The sequence below is a fragment of the Uncinocarpus reesii genome, genomic scaffold (assembly GCF_000003515.1).
Source record: "Uncinocarpus reesii 1704 scaffold_1 genomic scaffold, whole genome shotgun sequence".
Classification (NCBI taxonomy): Eukaryota; Fungi; Ascomycota; class Eurotiomycetes; order Onygenales; family Onygenaceae; genus Uncinocarpus; species Uncinocarpus reesii.
This window is the reverse complement of record NW_003052500.1, coordinates 1,892,276-1,909,113: the sequence shown is the minus strand read 5'-3', so window position 1 is coordinate 1,909,113 and position 16,838 is coordinate 1,892,276. Positions and strand designations below refer to the sequence as shown.

General features: G+C 47.7%; 9 protein-coding genes across 9 annotated transcripts in view; 5 read left to right on the top strand and 4 right to left on the bottom strand.

The window, feature by feature from the left end:
• The window catches only part of UREG_00841 (uncharacterized protein), a gene marked incomplete at both ends in the record, with an annotated part of 1,935 nt that extends 1,836 nt beyond the window's left edge, over positions 1-99 (top strand). Inside the window, one exon of the mRNA XM_002541281.1 lies at positions 41-99. Coding sequence (XP_002541327.1) covers positions 41-99 — 59 coding nt within the window. The remainder of the gene's footprint in view (positions 1-40) is intronic.
• A 641-nt stretch (positions 100-740) lies between these two features.
• On the bottom strand, positions 741-1,424 carry UREG_00840 (uncharacterized protein; the record flags this gene model as incomplete). Its single annotated transcript, XM_002541280.1, has 3 exons — positions 741-1,006; positions 1,032-1,217; positions 1,352-1,424. 3 exons carry the CDS (start codon positions 1,422-1,424, stop codon positions 741-743), a joined length of 525 nt encoding a protein of 174 aa, XP_002541326.1.
• Positions 1,425-2,792: 1,368 nt separating this feature from the next.
• UREG_00839 (uncharacterized protein) lies at positions 2,793-4,224 on the bottom strand (the record flags this gene model as incomplete). The annotated part of the gene is made up of 4 exons (XM_002541279.1): positions 2,793-2,992; positions 3,051-3,278; positions 3,341-3,858; positions 3,902-4,224. 4 exons carry the CDS (start codon positions 4,222-4,224, stop codon positions 2,793-2,795), a joined length of 1,269 nt encoding a protein of 422 aa, XP_002541325.1.
• A 1,384-nt stretch (positions 4,225-5,608) lies between these two features.
• On the top strand, positions 5,609-6,355 carry UREG_00838 (uncharacterized protein; the record flags this gene model as incomplete). The annotated part of the gene is made up of 1 exon (XM_002541278.1): positions 5,609-6,355. One exon carries the CDS (start codon positions 5,609-5,611, stop codon positions 6,353-6,355), a length of 747 nt encoding a protein of 248 aa, XP_002541324.1.
• Positions 6,356-7,259: 904 nt separating this feature from the next.
• Positions 7,260-7,637, top strand: UREG_00837 (uncharacterized protein; the record flags this gene model as incomplete). The annotated part of the gene is made up of 2 exons (XM_002541277.1): positions 7,260-7,469; positions 7,539-7,637. The coding sequence occupies 2 exons, from the start codon at positions 7,260-7,262 to the stop codon at positions 7,635-7,637; spliced, it is 309 nt and encodes a 102-aa protein (XP_002541323.1).
• A 626-nt stretch (positions 7,638-8,263) lies between these two features.
• Positions 8,264-9,409, bottom strand: UREG_00836 (uncharacterized protein; the record flags this gene model as incomplete). The annotated part of the gene is made up of 2 exons (XM_002541276.1): positions 8,264-9,300; positions 9,373-9,409. The coding sequence occupies 2 exons, from the start codon at positions 9,407-9,409 to the stop codon at positions 8,264-8,266; spliced, it is 1,074 nt and encodes a 357-aa protein (XP_002541322.1).
• A 1,156-nt stretch (positions 9,410-10,565) lies between these two features.
• Positions 10,566-12,715, top strand: UREG_00835 (peptide transporter PTR2-A; the record flags this gene model as incomplete). Its single annotated transcript, XM_002541275.1, has 7 exons — positions 10,566-10,817; positions 10,879-10,930; positions 10,984-11,027; positions 11,086-11,413; positions 11,465-11,816; positions 11,873-12,473; positions 12,533-12,715. The coding sequence occupies 7 exons, from the start codon at positions 10,566-10,568 to the stop codon at positions 12,713-12,715; spliced, it is 1,812 nt and encodes a 603-aa protein (XP_002541321.1).
• Positions 12,716-13,789: 1,074 nt separating this feature from the next.
• Positions 13,790-15,618, top strand: UREG_00834 (uncharacterized protein; the record flags this gene model as incomplete). Its single annotated transcript, XM_002541274.1, has 3 exons — positions 13,790-14,618; positions 14,739-14,994; positions 15,057-15,618. The coding sequence occupies 3 exons, from the start codon at positions 13,790-13,792 to the stop codon at positions 15,616-15,618; spliced, it is 1,647 nt and encodes a 548-aa protein (XP_002541320.1).
• Positions 15,619-15,961: 343 nt separating this feature from the next.
• Positions 15,962-16,838, bottom strand: part of UREG_00833 (uncharacterized protein) — a gene marked incomplete at both ends in the record, with an annotated part of 1,976 nt that continues 1,099 nt past the window's right edge. The window contains 4 exons of the mRNA XM_002541273.1: positions 15,962-16,109; positions 16,143-16,207; positions 16,274-16,412; positions 16,557-16,780. Coding sequence (XP_002541319.1) covers positions 15,962-16,109; positions 16,143-16,207; positions 16,274-16,412; positions 16,557-16,780 — 576 coding nt within the window. The remainder of the gene's footprint in view (positions 16,110-16,142; positions 16,208-16,273; positions 16,413-16,556; positions 16,781-16,838) is intronic.

Sequence of the window (16,838 nt, the reverse complement as noted above, 5' to 3'; positions counted from 1 at the left end):
CGTGCCGACTCGTCAGTTTAAAAGCTACAAGGTCACCTAGTTTGTCATAACGCGAGCTTGTTGCTTAAGGAGAAGAAGGGCGGTAATGTTTGCACCTGATTTTATTCCCCGTGTTTCCATACTTCTAAAGAGATATGTTCTATACTAGCGATTTGGGAATTAAAGCCAGCTGGCAGCACTAAAAATCAGACCCATCCAAGGCGTATAGAGATATCGTTTATCATTCTCTAGGAAGATGTATTCCAACCCAAGTCCCCACATCCTTTCTCCAACTTCCTTTTCTGCCCCTTGCGCACCATCAATTGTCGCCGCATCTTCTCTAGTCTATCTAAAAAGAAGACGCGCTAGTCGCTGATCAAAATTCTATACTCGAGACCCGGGTCATGGAAACCTCGCTCCCTAACACAGCACCCACAAGCAATTGTACAATGTGCATAGTTATCATCGCCATATTGGCCTTTCGTCCGTGGTCTGCTGCAGCAACCGCACTGTCTTGCACAGCATCCTCCATATCGCGCGCAATTCTCCACACGATCAGGATACATCTGACGCGATTTATTAAAAATCGCCGTCGCGGAGAATCGTCCACTGGAATTGACCGGTAATCAGTGACTGGCTGTGGATGGTCAAGCTATGGAAATAGCTAACTAGTTTGCAGCCTGAAAAGAGCTTAATTTTATTCTTTAGCCTGCCATACTAACAAGGAGTGATAATGACAGCTGCAAAAATTATAAAAGAAATCAATGCTCCTGCTTTGCGGCGTGCTTTTTCTCTTGTCCCTCCACTTGCCATGCGGGGTCATAAAACTGGCCGCCTGCCCTGCGCCTTGTGGATGACTTCTGGGCTAACGACGACGGACAAGAGCGATTCCGGTTGTGTCCATAGGCGGCTGGAGGGGGGGGGACGAGGGCGTTATCATTGCCCGTTAGCGGAGGGCCGGCAAGGACGGGGTTAGCTCTGGACTGGGGAGGGTTGCCATGTTGAATAGCCTGCCACTGGATGGTTGCTATGTAGGGCGTCCATTTGCCTACGGTAGTCTTCCATGAAACGGGCGATGTCGGCAATATTGGCGCAGCGCGCTTCCACGAGAACTGAATTAAACATTGAGGCCTGGTTCTGAGGCTCTGATATCTTCTTTTCGGAGAGCTTTTTAGTCCCTGCTTTTCTTTCTCTGCTTGGATATGGCTCTCTTCCTAGCTGGAAGAGTACGTGGTGCACTGGAAGCAAGTCAGTAACGTTATTAAAAAATGCTTCAAGAGTCCTCACAAGTTAATAATCAACCATTGGGCCATCCAACAATATCCTTTCAACTACTCCAAAGCACTCTCCACCAAGTCCTCCAGGTCCTCACGGTTGAAAACAATATCGCGTTCCCCATTGTCGGTCGGGTCCCGCAAAAGAAGGTCCTGGAAACGGATCACCATTGCGGCTCTGGCAGAATAACCATGGGCACTCTTGGTTACAATTGCCTCCACATACGGTCAAAGTGAGGCCGAGATCAAGACCGCTGCCCGAAGTCATCGAGGAATTTTAAGAATTGCACAAGGGCTGTTTTCGTTTCCGATTCGTCAATTGATGCTAATGAGATAGAGGGTGAACCGAGTGGTGAGATGCTTAAAACGAGAAAGGAGAGCTAAAGGGGGAGAGCAGTCTCAGAGTCGAGTAGTTGGAATAGGTTGGTTAAACAATTCTCTTGTGTGCTGGGAAATCTCTTGTATACTCTCTTTGCCTGAGCTACAGATGTGTACAACATCTGCAACCTGAAAGGGGGAAGGTAGGAATGAGGGTCATCAAGTGACATTTGTTGCTTATTTGATTCTTGACAAGTATCTCAGTTTGAATCAAGAAGGCATCAGAACCCTTCTTCATGGTAGAGTAATATACGAAGATAAATTAGGGTATAATAGTCAATATAGGAAATTGCACAAAAGCCTCACTGATATTGACTGATATTGAGCTCTTTTTGTGGTGAAGTGAGAGTATATTCACCTCTTAAAGCAAGCTGCATTTTCAAATCAATATAAATCAGCAGTGCATATCAAAAATATATGCGTTATGACAAGTTATAATCATAAGCAGGCGCTTTTATGTTAAGCGCTATACTTGATCGTTTTTCCGTATGGGAAAGGGATAGTTAGGTATAGTCAAGTTTAAATAGCCGCCAGCTCGAAGTTCGACGGTTGATAGTAGCCCTAATGCAAAGTGAGCTTCAACTAGAGCATCGGTGACTGCAGACTCACCTCTATTGTATAATGCCAGTAATAAAATTCAAAACTTCCGGCAAAAAGTCCAATTTCAGTTGCACACCGCGAACTTGTATGATGACAAGCCAGGGTTAGTGTAGAGGCTTACATATTGCAAGCCCTATGCTTCCTCAACGACGCCGCGAAATATTTGATGTACCATGTACGATCAATGCTGAGGCGGCGGTGAGGTTGCCAGCTTGTGAGTTATTACATAGAGATAGGATACTAGGAGTCAAAGATGGGCCGGGGTCCATGTGCGGACTAGCTATCTTCCGAACGGATAAAGGTTCCCGAGCTGGCTTCTCAGGACTCGAATTGGAAGTCATGTTGAATCAGTATATTGTATTAGCTTTGATCTGAGCCCCCATCTATATCATACAACAAATTAATTTCCCATCGTATAAAAGGGGCGATAACTGAGAAACAAAGGAAACGGAAAGATAAGCACAGTATGACAAGAAAGGGGTATCTGAAACTAAATAGGAAAAATCATGAAAACTGAAGAAAATAGCAAGGAGAGGACGATTAACTAAATAATCTTCGGGTTTAGTTCGCCGGTTGAGGCTTGGTCTTGACATTGTTGGGGGCTCCATTCGAGGCTGCTTGCTGCTGTTGATTTGGCATCTGAACCAACCAGTTGGGCGGCGCAATGCCGGTTTGTTCATGGATGGTGGAAAAGAGCGGCGGCAAGCTTTGCATGATGTTTCGGATGGGAGCTGTAGTGTCTTGCGAACCGTCGCCGGCACCTATCAACGCGGTTAGAATTTATGGGTGCAGATCTTTGAGGAAACGGATGTGGCTTACCGGTATTCCAGACGGTAATCTTTGGTTCCATGCCATGTATAGCACCCGCGTTTGCGTTTGCGAGTTTGACGTATGTGTTGTTTTGAATCATCATATACTGCAGGAGGCCTTGTGGTCCGCCAAAGGCGTTGGCCATTTCACCATAGGCCTTGGCCATCTCCACCATACCCTCTGCTTCCTTTTTCTTGGCGACGAATGCTGCTTCTGCCGCCTTCGTTTCACGGTAAACTACGAGTGGGTTAGCATTGGGAGCATATTGTCGCAAGCTCCGAATACAAAGCGCAACTTACATTGGGCATCAGCCTCCATTTTATTCTTGTAGAGCTTCGCATCCGCATCTTTTGTCTCGGAATAGAAGCTAGCATCAGCGTCTTGCTGGGCTGATTCCTTTGCAACCTTGCTCTTGGTGACTTGTGTTGCTCGGAGTCGCTCGAGTTCGGTCTCTGCGCGCTTTGTCTCAACTTGCTTTTGCAGCTCGGCATCCTTCATTTCAGACTGGCGTTGTGCGGCGATCTTCTTCAATCGAATGTCCATGTCGAGCTCGGTTTGACGGTTGGTGAGCTGCGCATCTGCCTGGGCCTTCTCGCTTCGACGTTTAGTCTCCAAGACTGCGGTCTCTGCATCGATCTTGGAAATTTCTTGTTTGGTCTTGCCCCTCTTCTCAGCTTCCCCAATCTCACCCCTCATTCGAGCTTCAGCGACATCAATCTTTGCCTGATTGAGAGCGCCTTCGTGCGCTTTCCTGCTGAGATAAGAAAAGTACTCGCTTCCGGGCGCATCCTGGAGTTCTTTGACGTTGGCATTGTAGCTATGGGATACGGATTAGCGTCGCCCAGTGGAATAGGAAGAACGGGGGCGTAACTTGCATTCGCAGACCAAATTGATCCAGCTCATTCTGGACATTGTCAATGACGTGTTGCTTGAAGACTTGTCTCTCTTTGAAAATCTCTTCCATCGTCATACTGGAGACAATCACACGAGTCTCGCCTTCAATGATGCCCTTGACAATATCCTGCACATGGTTGCCCTCTGTACGTTTCGTGGCCGGTTTACCGGCACTGGCATCAGCTTCGCCGGAGAGGAGTAAAGCGTATTTCTTGAGGGCTTCGATATTGTTATCCGGGCCAATGGTGAAGACTGCGGGTAGAGCAAATTGGAGCTTCTCGATGGTCATTGCTTGCAGGTTGAGGGAAAAGTCGAATGGAGAGATTGAAATTCTCCTGCACTGTGAGCCATTTAGTACGAGGCACACAAGCGCAACCCATTGTAAGAGCTTTCAAACCTTTTGCCATGGCAGCACAAACGCTGTCTTTTTGATGAGGACATCTTTGATTCCACCACCTGTAATAACCAGGTATTCATGGGGTTCTGAGACGTTGTACCTACTCCGATGTCAGCATATGAGAGCCCATTGAGATCTTGAGCATTTATGGGAAAACTGACAACATGGTTGCGCGACGGTTTGTGTCGATCAGTTCGATCCAAACTCAGACGAGAGGTATGCAATGGAGAGGATCTATCGAGATTGTAGATCCAGGTGTTTTGGAAGCAGAAATCGCGGGGAAGCTGACCCTTTTATAGCTGAAACCCAGAGGAGCTTCACGGTAAAGAATCGCGCTCAATCCTCGCAGGTTGTCTGATTATTATGCAAGGCATAAACGGTTGACTGAGAGTTCAGATTTCAGAGCAAGGCGCCGAGGGGCGGAACCCGATCTGTCACGGGACAGGGGCTGGTCCACTAGGTTAACAAGTTAAGCTATTAGTCACTTCACTTCTGGGGAGCTCGTCTGGGTCACTGTGATCATTGTTAGTCACTTTCATCTGAGCAATTTGCGGAGCTCAAAACGAGTTAGCATGGGACTTGGGGGGTAGCAAGGATGTCTGGCGAGGGTCCGAGACGTGAAACCACCACCCAATTGACACAATCCACGTCCCTAAACGCGACGGGTTGAAGTGTAAACAAAGGGAGTTCAGGGTCACGACGGGAGCCTCCGAAGTCACTCTCCAGAGGGAGTGGACCAGAATTCGCCACAAGTCTATCAGTGAGTTCTGACCCATCCATAAGGCGGAGCATCGTAATACTCTGGAAGGTTTCTCGAGCATCCGGCAAACCCATGCCGCGGAGCCAACATGCGATGGCTGAGCGCCAACACGCCAAGCGAGAGCGTGCTTGAGCCGCAGAACCAGACCCCCAGAAAGCGGCTTGGCGGCCAAGCACAATGCAACACAGCCTTTCGTGTTTGCACATCTGATGAGCCTGACCAGCAATCAACCAGCACGGTCTGCGGTCTCGCCGGCACCGACTTCCGTGACATCACGAGACTGTCGGTGGGAGAGAGGCATTCCCCACACCCGTTCCGTGCGGTTCTCTCCGCCTGCATAAAGATCGCAAGGCTGCTCAGAGTACCCTGGCTGCTCAACCGCCGAGAACAAGGCGACCCGAGGGATTTTCTGACAAAGCCTTGTGTTTCAAGACTCAGAACGACTTACTTACATCCTGGGTAGGCAGACTTCAACTTTTGCAGCCTGGCGTGCGAGATTGACGAGAACTTGTTGCCATGGACTATTCATCAAACGATCCCGTTCCATCATACGAAGAATCGGTTGCATCGCAACCCTTCAGCAAGACCGACAGAAAACATGTGCCGGACCCCCAGCCTTCATTATCTCTGCCAAACCAACTGGCCAACACCCGAACTCAGCGCATTGATGCCATCCTGAGCACCTACGTTGACCCGTTACTGTTATCTCAAGGCGCCGCGGGATTGTACAAGACGACATTTATCCTCGTGCCATCCACGGTGTCTACTCTCCAAGATGCCGTCAGTAACGCCTACACCGAAATCCCAGAGCCCCAGATCGTCGGGTTTCCCACCAACGAAGTCGTCAAACTCATTCGACTGAGCGGACAAGAGTACGCAATGGAGTTCTGGCGTCAACCAGCTGTCGTCACGGAGCTAGAATCCTCCATGAAAGCCCGACTCGTGTCTTCCGGGCACAGGCTTTGCGAACCGGACGACCCGAGGACACCGGAACCCCCTCCCGTGGTCCAAGAGACGAAGAAGGTTGGTTTTTGGGACAAAATCAGGGGAAAGGCCATCCATGACGACGAGATACAAGATCGCAAGCTCGGATGGCGGGCGCAGGAACCACAAACCGAACACTCCCCTGGGAAAATCCCTACAGGGCTCGTCCAGGTTAGTGTGCAATGGAAGGAGGTCGCGTTGCGGATTGCGAATGAAATGGGTCTTTATGAGAGTCGGCGTGGCCCTGCTCTGTGTCTTACTGTTGAAGTAGGGAGCTGATAATCCGAGCTTGCATGCGGAATAGACAATCTAGCTCTCCAATAATGAACCTCTAATATGAATTTGTGTTGAATAGACTTCCCCGCACCATCCGAGTTGATGATGTCAGCCAGGGGCCAAAGTGAAATCACATGATCCATGTACTCAAACACAGGGTCACATGACAGCGTTCCCTTGCAAAGATCTCACGTGATTTCTAGCCGGCCCAAGGTATCCCTTCCCCGCTGAATCGAGGGGCATCACACCAGCTGAAGGTGGTATTAGGCAAAGGTATTTTCTACTTTAAAAAGCTGAAGGCTTGCGGAACCGTGAAACCAGTGAGCGACAAGGCTGCTGATCAATATCCATTGAATTCAGCTATTGACCATGAACATTCTCAGTAGCGAGGGGAATATTCGCAGCAGCTCAAATGACAAACACCTTCGAGCCATACCATTAATTAATATGATCCCCCGAGTAGACAGGGTGGAATCACTATGTGTAAAAACTGCATAGACTGGCTCTGTATCCTGGGATGAGTGAGGGGTCAAGCCTAGTTGAAAAAGCGATTGCAGACAGGAGTCGTAGAATATAATTTCGGGTATGATAGATGGCTTTTACTTATTGACCATCTCAGATAACTTCATGCATTCTTTTCCTAAAGAGGAATGCTTAAACGTGATATCCAAGAAGATTAGATATTAGTGAGTATTCCATCTTGGTGGGCCTGGGTTCAGAGAACATAACTTGACAGAATTTAAAAACTCTCCCCTTTCATCAAGACAGGAAACATCTTCAATATCCTCTAGACCACCCTATTTGCCTTGTTATAACTTTCACACCTCCAATACCTTATCAACACTTCAAGCGCACAGTGGCAAAAGCTCCCAACTCACCACCTCAATCCCACCACCCCCAAAACAAAATGTCCACCATCAATCGTACCCCGGCCGCGGGCCTTGATCCTATCCGCAAGGCGATCAAGACGCTAGACCGTCTCGTAAAAGAAGAGGCATCTTATCACGTCGAGCTGGCGGACCAGAAGCGACGAATCATAAAGACTGAAGAGCGGATCAAGTCGCTTGGGGAGAACGCTGAAGAGGAAGGGAACGAGATCTGGATGCTGAAGCAAGAGGTAACTACATATGTTCCGGCGAGAAGCTATTGACCGCCGTTTTTGCTGATGCTCTCATCATCCAACCAGCGTATGGCTTGCGCGGAGACCGAGAGAGTTCTGGAGACGATGCCAAAGGTTACTAGAGGTGCTATGCAGAAGCTGGAAGAGTTAGTTGTAAGTTATTGATCGCATTATCAAATGCTGGTTGATCTTGATATTGACTAGCTAATCTACAAACAGCGTGCAGAACAGGCAAAGGAGAATGATATTAACTCGGCAGCGATTAAAGAAGCGGAAATCGCCATTGCCAATGCGAAGAATGCGATTCCAGCCCTGGCTAGTGGAGCCTGAGATCATTACACATCAGGTTGCGCTTATTGTACGGGACATTTTTAAGATTTGAATGGTTGTTTATGTGTTATGCTTGAAGATTCCCTTCCATCACAGCATGGATACCTTACTTTCCAAACGATTGCAAAGCAAAACCGGGCGTTTATACCTCCTTCATGCTCCTGGTTTTACTCGACAGAGAAATCTCAGCTTGAGGCCAAGGATTGATACCGGAATCACAACCAAGCCCATGCCCGTTCTGTTTAGTAGACTCTAAGACAAAGAATGTGACCAAGGTTATTTTACCGACGCCTCCCACTCTATGCGATGCAGTTCCGTGGACCCGACCACCAAGGCTCGAACTTGGGTGTGGCTCAAAAGTATTTTAGTCCGTAAATGCCGTCAAGAGACCCAGAATGTCCCACGAGAAAATGGGCCTCCTTTCGTTTGTGACAAATGTATCCTTAATACAAGTCACCCAACTATGTAGTATCCATTCTATCCTCGAGTTTCTCACCAGATGGCTCTTCCCCTTCTTCCAGTTCATCCGCCGTTTTCGATGGAGACCGAGCGTCGCTCGCTGAGGTTATTCCACGGGAAGCATCATCAGCTCCGACTTCCCCTTCATCCGCCATATTTTCATCCTCGGGCTCTTTGACATCGCCGGCCGCCACCGTTTGACGGAGTGGAGTAACTCCTGGCGTTGCGGGTCTCCTTGGTTTTTCCACCTGGAGTTTGCCTGACGTCGAAGCCACATCCTCCATAGACTGTGACGGAGTCATAGCATCCTGATCCGGTCGCGGTGTACCGACAAGGCTTGCTTTCCCCCTCGAAACTGTATCTGCCTCATCGCCTTCCTCGCCTTCCTCCATCCCTTCGCGTCTTTCTACCTCTTCCTTTTCGTCTCTGATCAAGCGGCGTAGATTCATCCCTTCCTCGACTATTCTACCAAACTGTTCTCTCCGCTCGGCCCACGTCTGGGCATACTCGCCGCTCTCCGTTTCCAACTTTGCTATCTCGGCGTGCAGCTTCTCCAGGTTCGCTTCTTGATCCTCACGGGGGCGTAGAAGTCTGTTTGATGTAATCTTCTCCGCTAGCTCGTCATAACTTTTCCGCAGCGCGAGAGTCTTTTGCGCCTCTTCTAATTGTTTTCTCAAGTCACCTGTCTTCTCCTTCACCTCCTGGGCGGCTGCTAATATTCTAAGCTTTTCAGCGGCATAGCGTTCCCGTTCTTTAGCATTGCTCGATAGGAGAAACTGGATTCTTGCGATGCTACTCTCAAACGCCGCAAAATCCAAAGTGATGTCCTCCTGGAATTGCCGCCAGTCTTCAAGGAGCTTCTGCCGTTCCGCTTCATGTCGCGCTAACGCATCGCCGTCCGATGATGTAGAATCTGGAGGGGGGGTGGGCGGAAACAAAGTGGGTGAGGAAACAAGGGAGCTTGGAGTAAGCAGGCGCTTCGTGATTCGTTTGAAGGGTTTCTCCTCTACGTTTAATAGGCGGGATTTGTGAAGGGCGTCTAAATCCGGGGAAATGGGTTAGATATGTTTAGATGACTCCTAATTTTGCTTCAGTTCGGAGCACTACTCACCTTCGTCCGCTTGGTCAAGGAGGGTGTGCAGGTCCATGGCACGCTGTTTGAGATCAACAAATCAAATCGGCAGTGGTGATCTCCGCTTAAAGTACAAGAACAATAGAAATTCCCTGGGGCAACAGACTCTAAACTGCTTCCATTCGATTTGCGTCGCAATTTGCAGGCCAAAAACCACCAGGATCAACTCCAGCGATTTGCGCCTAGGGAAGCTAGAGCCAAACAGGCTTAGCTCCGTCTTAGCGCTGTTTACTCAAGCAAGCTTAAAACCACCTCCTTCATCGCTCCAGCGGATGTCAAGGGAGGATGCCCATCTTTTTGATTGCTGGGCTTTATTCAAAAACACTACCAGATACCTGAGATTCTTTGGGTGGAGCGAGGCTTAAAGCTATGATTTTATTTTAATATTGCTGCTAATGGCTGCAATATATCTGTTTGTGGCGGGAAGAGGACTACTTCTCTACCGTGGAATGACTTTACAACGTTGCATTCCATTGGGATGCCGAAAAACCATGATAGCTGGGAGCTTTTTATTAGTTCCACTAAATTATTATTATACTCTGAGCAAGCTGTATAGAGCACGAAAGAAGCTTCCTGCGGTTCCGATTCACATACCACAGCTGGTATGTATGTAGATTGGCATCCGATTTACAAGGACTTGCTACAAAGAATTGCAGAGCGTGATCTACCTGATGCCCTCCAAGGCAAAGGAGCCATTGCTATGCTCCACACGGCAACACTTTTTTTAATGTATACCTGGTACTTCTTTACGGATCCTGACGTCTGTCTCATCGGCTGGACTCAACCGTCACACTGGAATGCGGTCGATGACACATTACGAATAATGCGCTGAACTTTACTGATAGGAATCCCCATTCATGGACCATCTAGAAATTCGAGATGGGAGCTTATTTTAACTTTATTGAGACTGCTACAACGTCAACGTCCATATTTTCAAAACTGGTTCTTATACCCCGCGTGCTCCGGCTTCCTTTTCAAATAGGGACTCTTCCTTTTCTCCCCTCTCAGGAACCCTTCTGCTCTACCGTCGCTGCTGTGAAATTCCGCTACTGAACACTTATTCAAATATTTGTCTCGCTGCAATGTCTGCGAGGCCAGTGTCCATCGAGGAGTGAGTACTATCCTCCATTCTTCACAAGTTCATAATTGACAATTAGCGAAGGATCCCAAAGATGGAGGTTGCACAACGGGAAATCGATCCTTCGGATAGTGCCAATGGAATTGAGCCCAAATTACCGCCTATTGAGCCTCCTATTGAATCCCTGTCAAACGACCTTGAAGATGGAAATGTGAATGAGCCCACCGAAGATGAGCTGAATACCCTTAGGAAGGTCGCCGGCCCCTTGCCATGGTCTGCTTTCCTGGTTGCTGTAGTTGAGCTGTGTGAAAGATTTGCGTACTATGGAGTCACTGGCCCTTTTCAGGTAACGACCGCATGACCTTTCCCTAAACCCGTCGACCAACGCAGCTAACCAGCACTCCTAGAACTATGTTGAGAACCCGTACAAGCCCGGTAGTCCAACTCCAGGCGCATTAGGTACGGCGCATTCTATAAAGGATTGGGCTTATTTACTAATGGCCTGTTACAAGGACTTGGGCAATCCGCCGCGAGTGGATTAACAAGTTTTTTCCAGGTAGATATATATGAAATTCTCCTCTAGTACATTTTACTTATCACCGTGACATGATTAGTTCTGGTGCTATGTTACTCCGGTTTTTGGTGGCATAGTCGCGGACCAATATCTGGGGAAATATAACACGATGGTTATATCGGCCGTAATTTACGTCGTCGGCCTTGCGATTCTGGTTTGCACCGCCCTACCCGTAGCGATCTTGCACAACGCATCGCTTGGTGGGCTCGTGGTTGCAATGATTATCATTGGAATCGGGACCGGGGGAATCAAAGCCAATATTTCACCTCTAATTGCCGAGCAAATTAAAATCAAGAAACCCTTTGTTAAAACGATCAAATCCGGTGAACGAGTTATTGAAGACCCTGCACGGACAATTGAGCGGGTTTGTAAGTTACCCCTACCATTTCTAAGAGCTTGATGCTAAATCCACCATGCAGATATGGTGTTCTATCTATGCATCAATATTGGATCTCTTTCCCCTATCGCAACAACCTCATTAGAAAAACACATTGGCTTCTGGGTTGCCTATTTACTGCCAGCAGGCTTATTCCTAGTGTCCTTTGCCGTGATCATCATCGGCAGGAAATACTACGTAGTGCGCCCACCGAGAGGCTCAGTTGTTCCCCAAGCAGTTAAAGTTATCTGGGTGGGCATAAAAAACAAGGGAAACTTGGACGCAGCGAAGCCCTCGTATCAAATCGCCCACGGAAATGGTTCTGTTGGTATCACCTGGGATGATCGCTTTGTGGAGGAAATGAAGCGAACTTTGGTCGCATGCAAGCTTTTCGTGTAAGATGCAAAATGTTTTGATCCCGTGATTGTGTTGATTCTAACTAAATATCTAGGTACTATCCGATATATTGGGTCTGCTATCAACAGATGTTGAACAATTTCATTTCCCAAGCCGGCACTATGGAGTTGCATGGGATTCCCAACGACCTCATGCAGAATATCGACCCCATCACCATAATTATATTCATTCCCATTTGCGATAGGCTTCTATACCCGTCTTTGCGGAAGATAGGTACCTATTCCCATGATACCCTAACAACATTGGCATTGACCTTAATTTTCTCAGGATTGCCCTTTAAGCCGATTACTCGTATCACAACGGGCTTCTTCCTAGCCTCGCTTGCTATGGCATACGCTGCCATTGTTCAACATTTGATTTACAAAGCTCCCCCTTGCTATGATTTTCCCAAGGAATGTCCCGCAAGCGAAGATGGCACAGTGGGAAACCGTATCCACGTTGCTGTACAAACCCCGGCCTACCTCTTTATTGGGCTGTCAGAAATCTTTGCCAGCATTACCGGCCTCGAATATGCTTTCACCAAGGCGCCCCTTTCGATGAAATCGTTTGTAATGGCATTATTTCTATTAACCAATGCGTTTGGTGCAGCACTTGGCATGGCATTATCACCAACTGCAAAGAATCCGAAACTTATCGTATGTTTGTTTTATCCCTACTGCATAACTTGAATTTACGACTAATATTGTCACGATAGTGGATGTATACCGGTTTAGCCGTCGCATCTACCATCGCCGGCTCCATATTCTGGCTACTCTACAGCAGATATAACGCAACTGAAGAGCAAATGAATGCCCTTGAAATGCCACAAACAGAGGATGAAAAGCCGGTTGCGGCAACTCAGATTTCTATGACTCGCCGTAAAGCCAACGATTCGTAGATTGATATCCTTGAGCAAAAGCGATGCTAGCCACGATATAATTGAATTGGCTACTGACTTCCCTCGCTCTGGCACACGGTGTGACCCAAAGCCATCTTAACTACCTGAACTTGCCTAATACTCAATGCTAACTAACACTTGTGCTTTGTGCTTCAACATTGCGGAAATCTGGCGGACTACCATCCATTCTCCCAACAAATGGGAGATTAATTGATCTTATTACTTTTTAATGCCAAACTCTTTTTATTGTGACATTGTGACAGGAGCATTTGCCATCGCATATAATTCTACCAGCAGAGTCGCAGGTGCAATAATAAAATAATACAAAACAAGCGATGGTGCCCTACGAAACTTGAAATTCTTTAAGGGTTCACGTTTAGTTGAACTCCTATTTCTGTTCAAGCCTGGTTCCAAAACTAGCTGTTGGTCGATCACTGGTTCCTACGTTAATGACACAGTTAGCTACATTCTAGCAGAAATAACTAGCGCGAATCGTGACAGCCGAGGGCGAACTTTGTGTTTCAAAGCCGAAATACCGAAAATCCGTTCCATGGAGCCGATGCCGTTCACGAACACGCAACTTGCATGGCCTTGAATATTAAGCCCAAAATATCGTGAGATGAGTGAAACAATCAGCTTGACGGCGGTATTTGATCCTTGGTGCCATTGAACCTGACGACCGACCTGTACTATCGTGGGTAACAGTGCCAACAACTTTGCGATTCTAACGAGCAAGAGAGGACGCCTGTACTTGGGTTGTTTAACCTATCGTTATGGGGAAGCCATGGAACCTTAGCCAATAGGCCGTGAGCACAAATGGAACGCGGGATTTTTCATAGACGCTCTGGCTATATCGGCATCGAGTTTCTGGCCATTGAATCCAGTCTTTCAGCAGGTCGTATATTTCTTGCTTTCTTTCTTTCTCTCCAGACGGCTGTCTGGTTGTGTCATCTTTTCTGTGATGTACCTCATTTTGACACAGATTTCTGATTTGATTCCATTCTTCCACGCCCGTTCCTATGAATCAGAATACTGTTTTACTCCTCACGACGTTAGGGCCCTCCAAGCATCATTATGAGACGCCAACAAGAGGCTGAAAAGGCCCTTCACGACCAGACAGACCTTCTACCTCGAACCCAGGTGCTAATAGTCTTTGCCGCTTTATCGTTCTCTCTGATGATCTGCTTCATTGATCAGAATGGCATTGGCGTCACTCTACCGACAATCGGAAAGGACTTACATGGAGAAAATACCATATCTTGGGCCGGCACGTCAAATTTGATCGGGAATACAGTCTGCTCTGTTTTGTATGGGAGGCTCTCCGACATATTCGGCCGCAAAGTGGTGTTGCTTTTTTCACTTGTCCTTCTGTGTATTTCTGATATTGGTTGTGGCGTGGCCCAGAACCCCCCGATGTTATATTTTTTTCGAGCTCTAGCGGGCGTGTCTTCAGGCGGAGTTGTGTCTTTGAACATGATTATCGTTTCTGATATCGTGACTTTACGGGACCGTGGCAAGTATCAAGGTATTTTGGGCTCGTTTGTGGGTATCGGTAATATCGTCGGGCTTTTTATCGCAGCAGCGTTTGTGCAGAAGTCGACATGGAGAGGTTTCTTCTACCTCCTCGCCCCCCTTGTGGTGTGCTGTGGAATTGTTTCCTTCTGGCTCGTACCTTCGAACATGCGCCCTGATGGTCTACGGGAGAATCTACAACGGGTAGATTTTGGTGGTGTTATTTCTTCTGCGGCTGGGATAATCCTCCTTTTGATACCAATTTCCGGCGGCGGGTCATACTTCCTGTGGGATTCACCGATGGTTATCAGCATGCTGGTCCTCGGATCCTGTGCAGTTCTCATATTTGTCTTTGTGGAAATGAAAATTGCCGCGCTCCCCATGATGCCAAGTACGCGAACCCCCAAGACCCTGAATCGACTGAGCTTACCTAGCTATTTTGCCCTCCCACCTCGATTTGATCGTTTGCTTTGCTGATATGTCAAATTGTTCACGTTTCCGTTTCGCACAGTGCGGATATACAAAAACGCTGTTGTGGTGGTTATCTTATTTCAAACTTTTACAATCGGTGCCGTGTACCAGGCGTACCTCTATTATCTTCCGATATACTACCAGAATGCCCGACGCTGGAGTCCAATGAAATCCGCAACCTACACAATTCCCGTTGTTGCTGGGCAGACGGTGGGTTCGATTGTATCCGGTCACTATATCACAAAGTTAGAACGGTACGGAGACGTCATCTGGGCCGGTTTCGGCCTGTGGACATTGTAAGTGTGAACAGCTGAGGCTTTAGCATCCCATTATAACCAAAGCTAACATTCCTTCTCAGAGGTGCTGGTCTAACTATCACCTTTAACCGTACGACTCAAGAATGGGTTATCGTTGTCATTCTGTCAATTATTGGTATCGGGGTGGGATTCGTGTTTCAACCCAGTCTCATAGCCATCCAGGCCCATTGCACCAAGTCCTTCCGTGCAGTTGTGATCTCTAACCGCAATTTCTATCGCTGCCTTGGTGGTGCCTGCGGACTAGCAATTTCGGCTGCAGCGCTCCAGCACAGTCTCAAGGCAAACTTACCTCCTCATTACAGATACCTGAGCCATTCCACGTATTCTCTTCCAGAAAACCTTCCACCTAAGGACGCAGACGCTATTATCGATGCGTATATGAAAGCTAGTCGCACAGTCTTTATATTGCAAGTACCGCTGATTGGTCTTGGGTTTATAGGATGCATATTTGTGAAGGATAGGGGCCTGGAGCGGCCGAAAGAGCCGGGTGAGGAAAGTGAAACTTCGGTAGAAATGCAGCTCTCGAATGACATCGCCCACGATCAGCCCTCACGGAGCTCTCTAGCGGGCCAGCACGCACCTGATCCGGAGAAAAGAACATAAAGAACCCTGCCTTGCTCCTCGCATAACTAATCTTCAAACACGTCAGTGAGGAAAGAAAAAATGTTCGGGATATTCCCCTTTTGTCGAGGTTTAGAGCTTTTCGAGCTGTGATTGTGACTTATCCTTCCAACACTGCGTGCGTCGCTACGCCAGTACGTTAACTCCCTCCGGAGCTTCTGTAAAAAGGAAAAAAGTTGAATATGGGAAATGCTGCGGTCACTTCGGTATTTCGGCAGAACGGTTAAAAGTTCGGGATCAACCTTATTTCTCGGCAATGAAACATCGACTGTGGTCCCGAACGACAACGATAAAAAAAGCAAGAAGACCTTCATAAAATTAGGCTCTAGAATAATATTGCAAACATCTTTCTCATCATGGATGAGCTCCTTTTCTCCAATATCTCAGGACTATCCGCCGGATCAGGAAAAGTGTCCATGCGCCTACCCTTATCAAGATCGACATGCCGTAAATCGACACCCAAACTCCAATCTCTAGTGTAGATTTTATAGCAAACTGTGACGCACATAGCGATTGGAGCGGCCATGCACGTTTGGAAGAAGGATTCGACTCTCGATTTCGGGTTGATCGGCTAATCGGATACGCATTAGCCAGAAAAAGGATGTGAGGTGAAGAAAAAAAAAAGAAACACACTCACAAATATTGCAAGGTAAAAGGTCGCAATGATGGCGATTGCGGCTAAGCCAAACCCAACCACACTTCCAGCAACTCCAAGGGGTGAGCGGTAGGGAATATCTTCCTCATTGCGTCCCTGTAGCTTCCACGCTTGCCTGAACCTAATGTGGCAGAAGCAAATAGTCGCTGTGATAAATAGAGTCGAAAGCCCGCTTAGTGCCATTAACCATGCAAAGATAGTTTCACCTGCTGCCACTTCACCTATAAACGCAAGCGTACCAAATGCTATCTGCAGAAGAACACACCACACCGGCCGTCCCTTGCTGTCAACATACGCAAAAGCCTTGGGCCCATTGCCTGTGGATGCCAAGGCTTGCAAGGTGCGTGTTGAGCCGTACGAGCAAGTATTTGCAACGCTAATAACGGCAAGGGTGATAACGGCGTTTATAATCGACGGTAACGCTTTGATTCCTGCAAGTTGGGCAGCGAGCACAAACGGACTGGGCTTTTGTGTTGCCTCCCTTGGCGCCTAAAGCACGGTACTATCACTCGGAATATTTCAGTCCTATCAACAGAATAATTAAGCA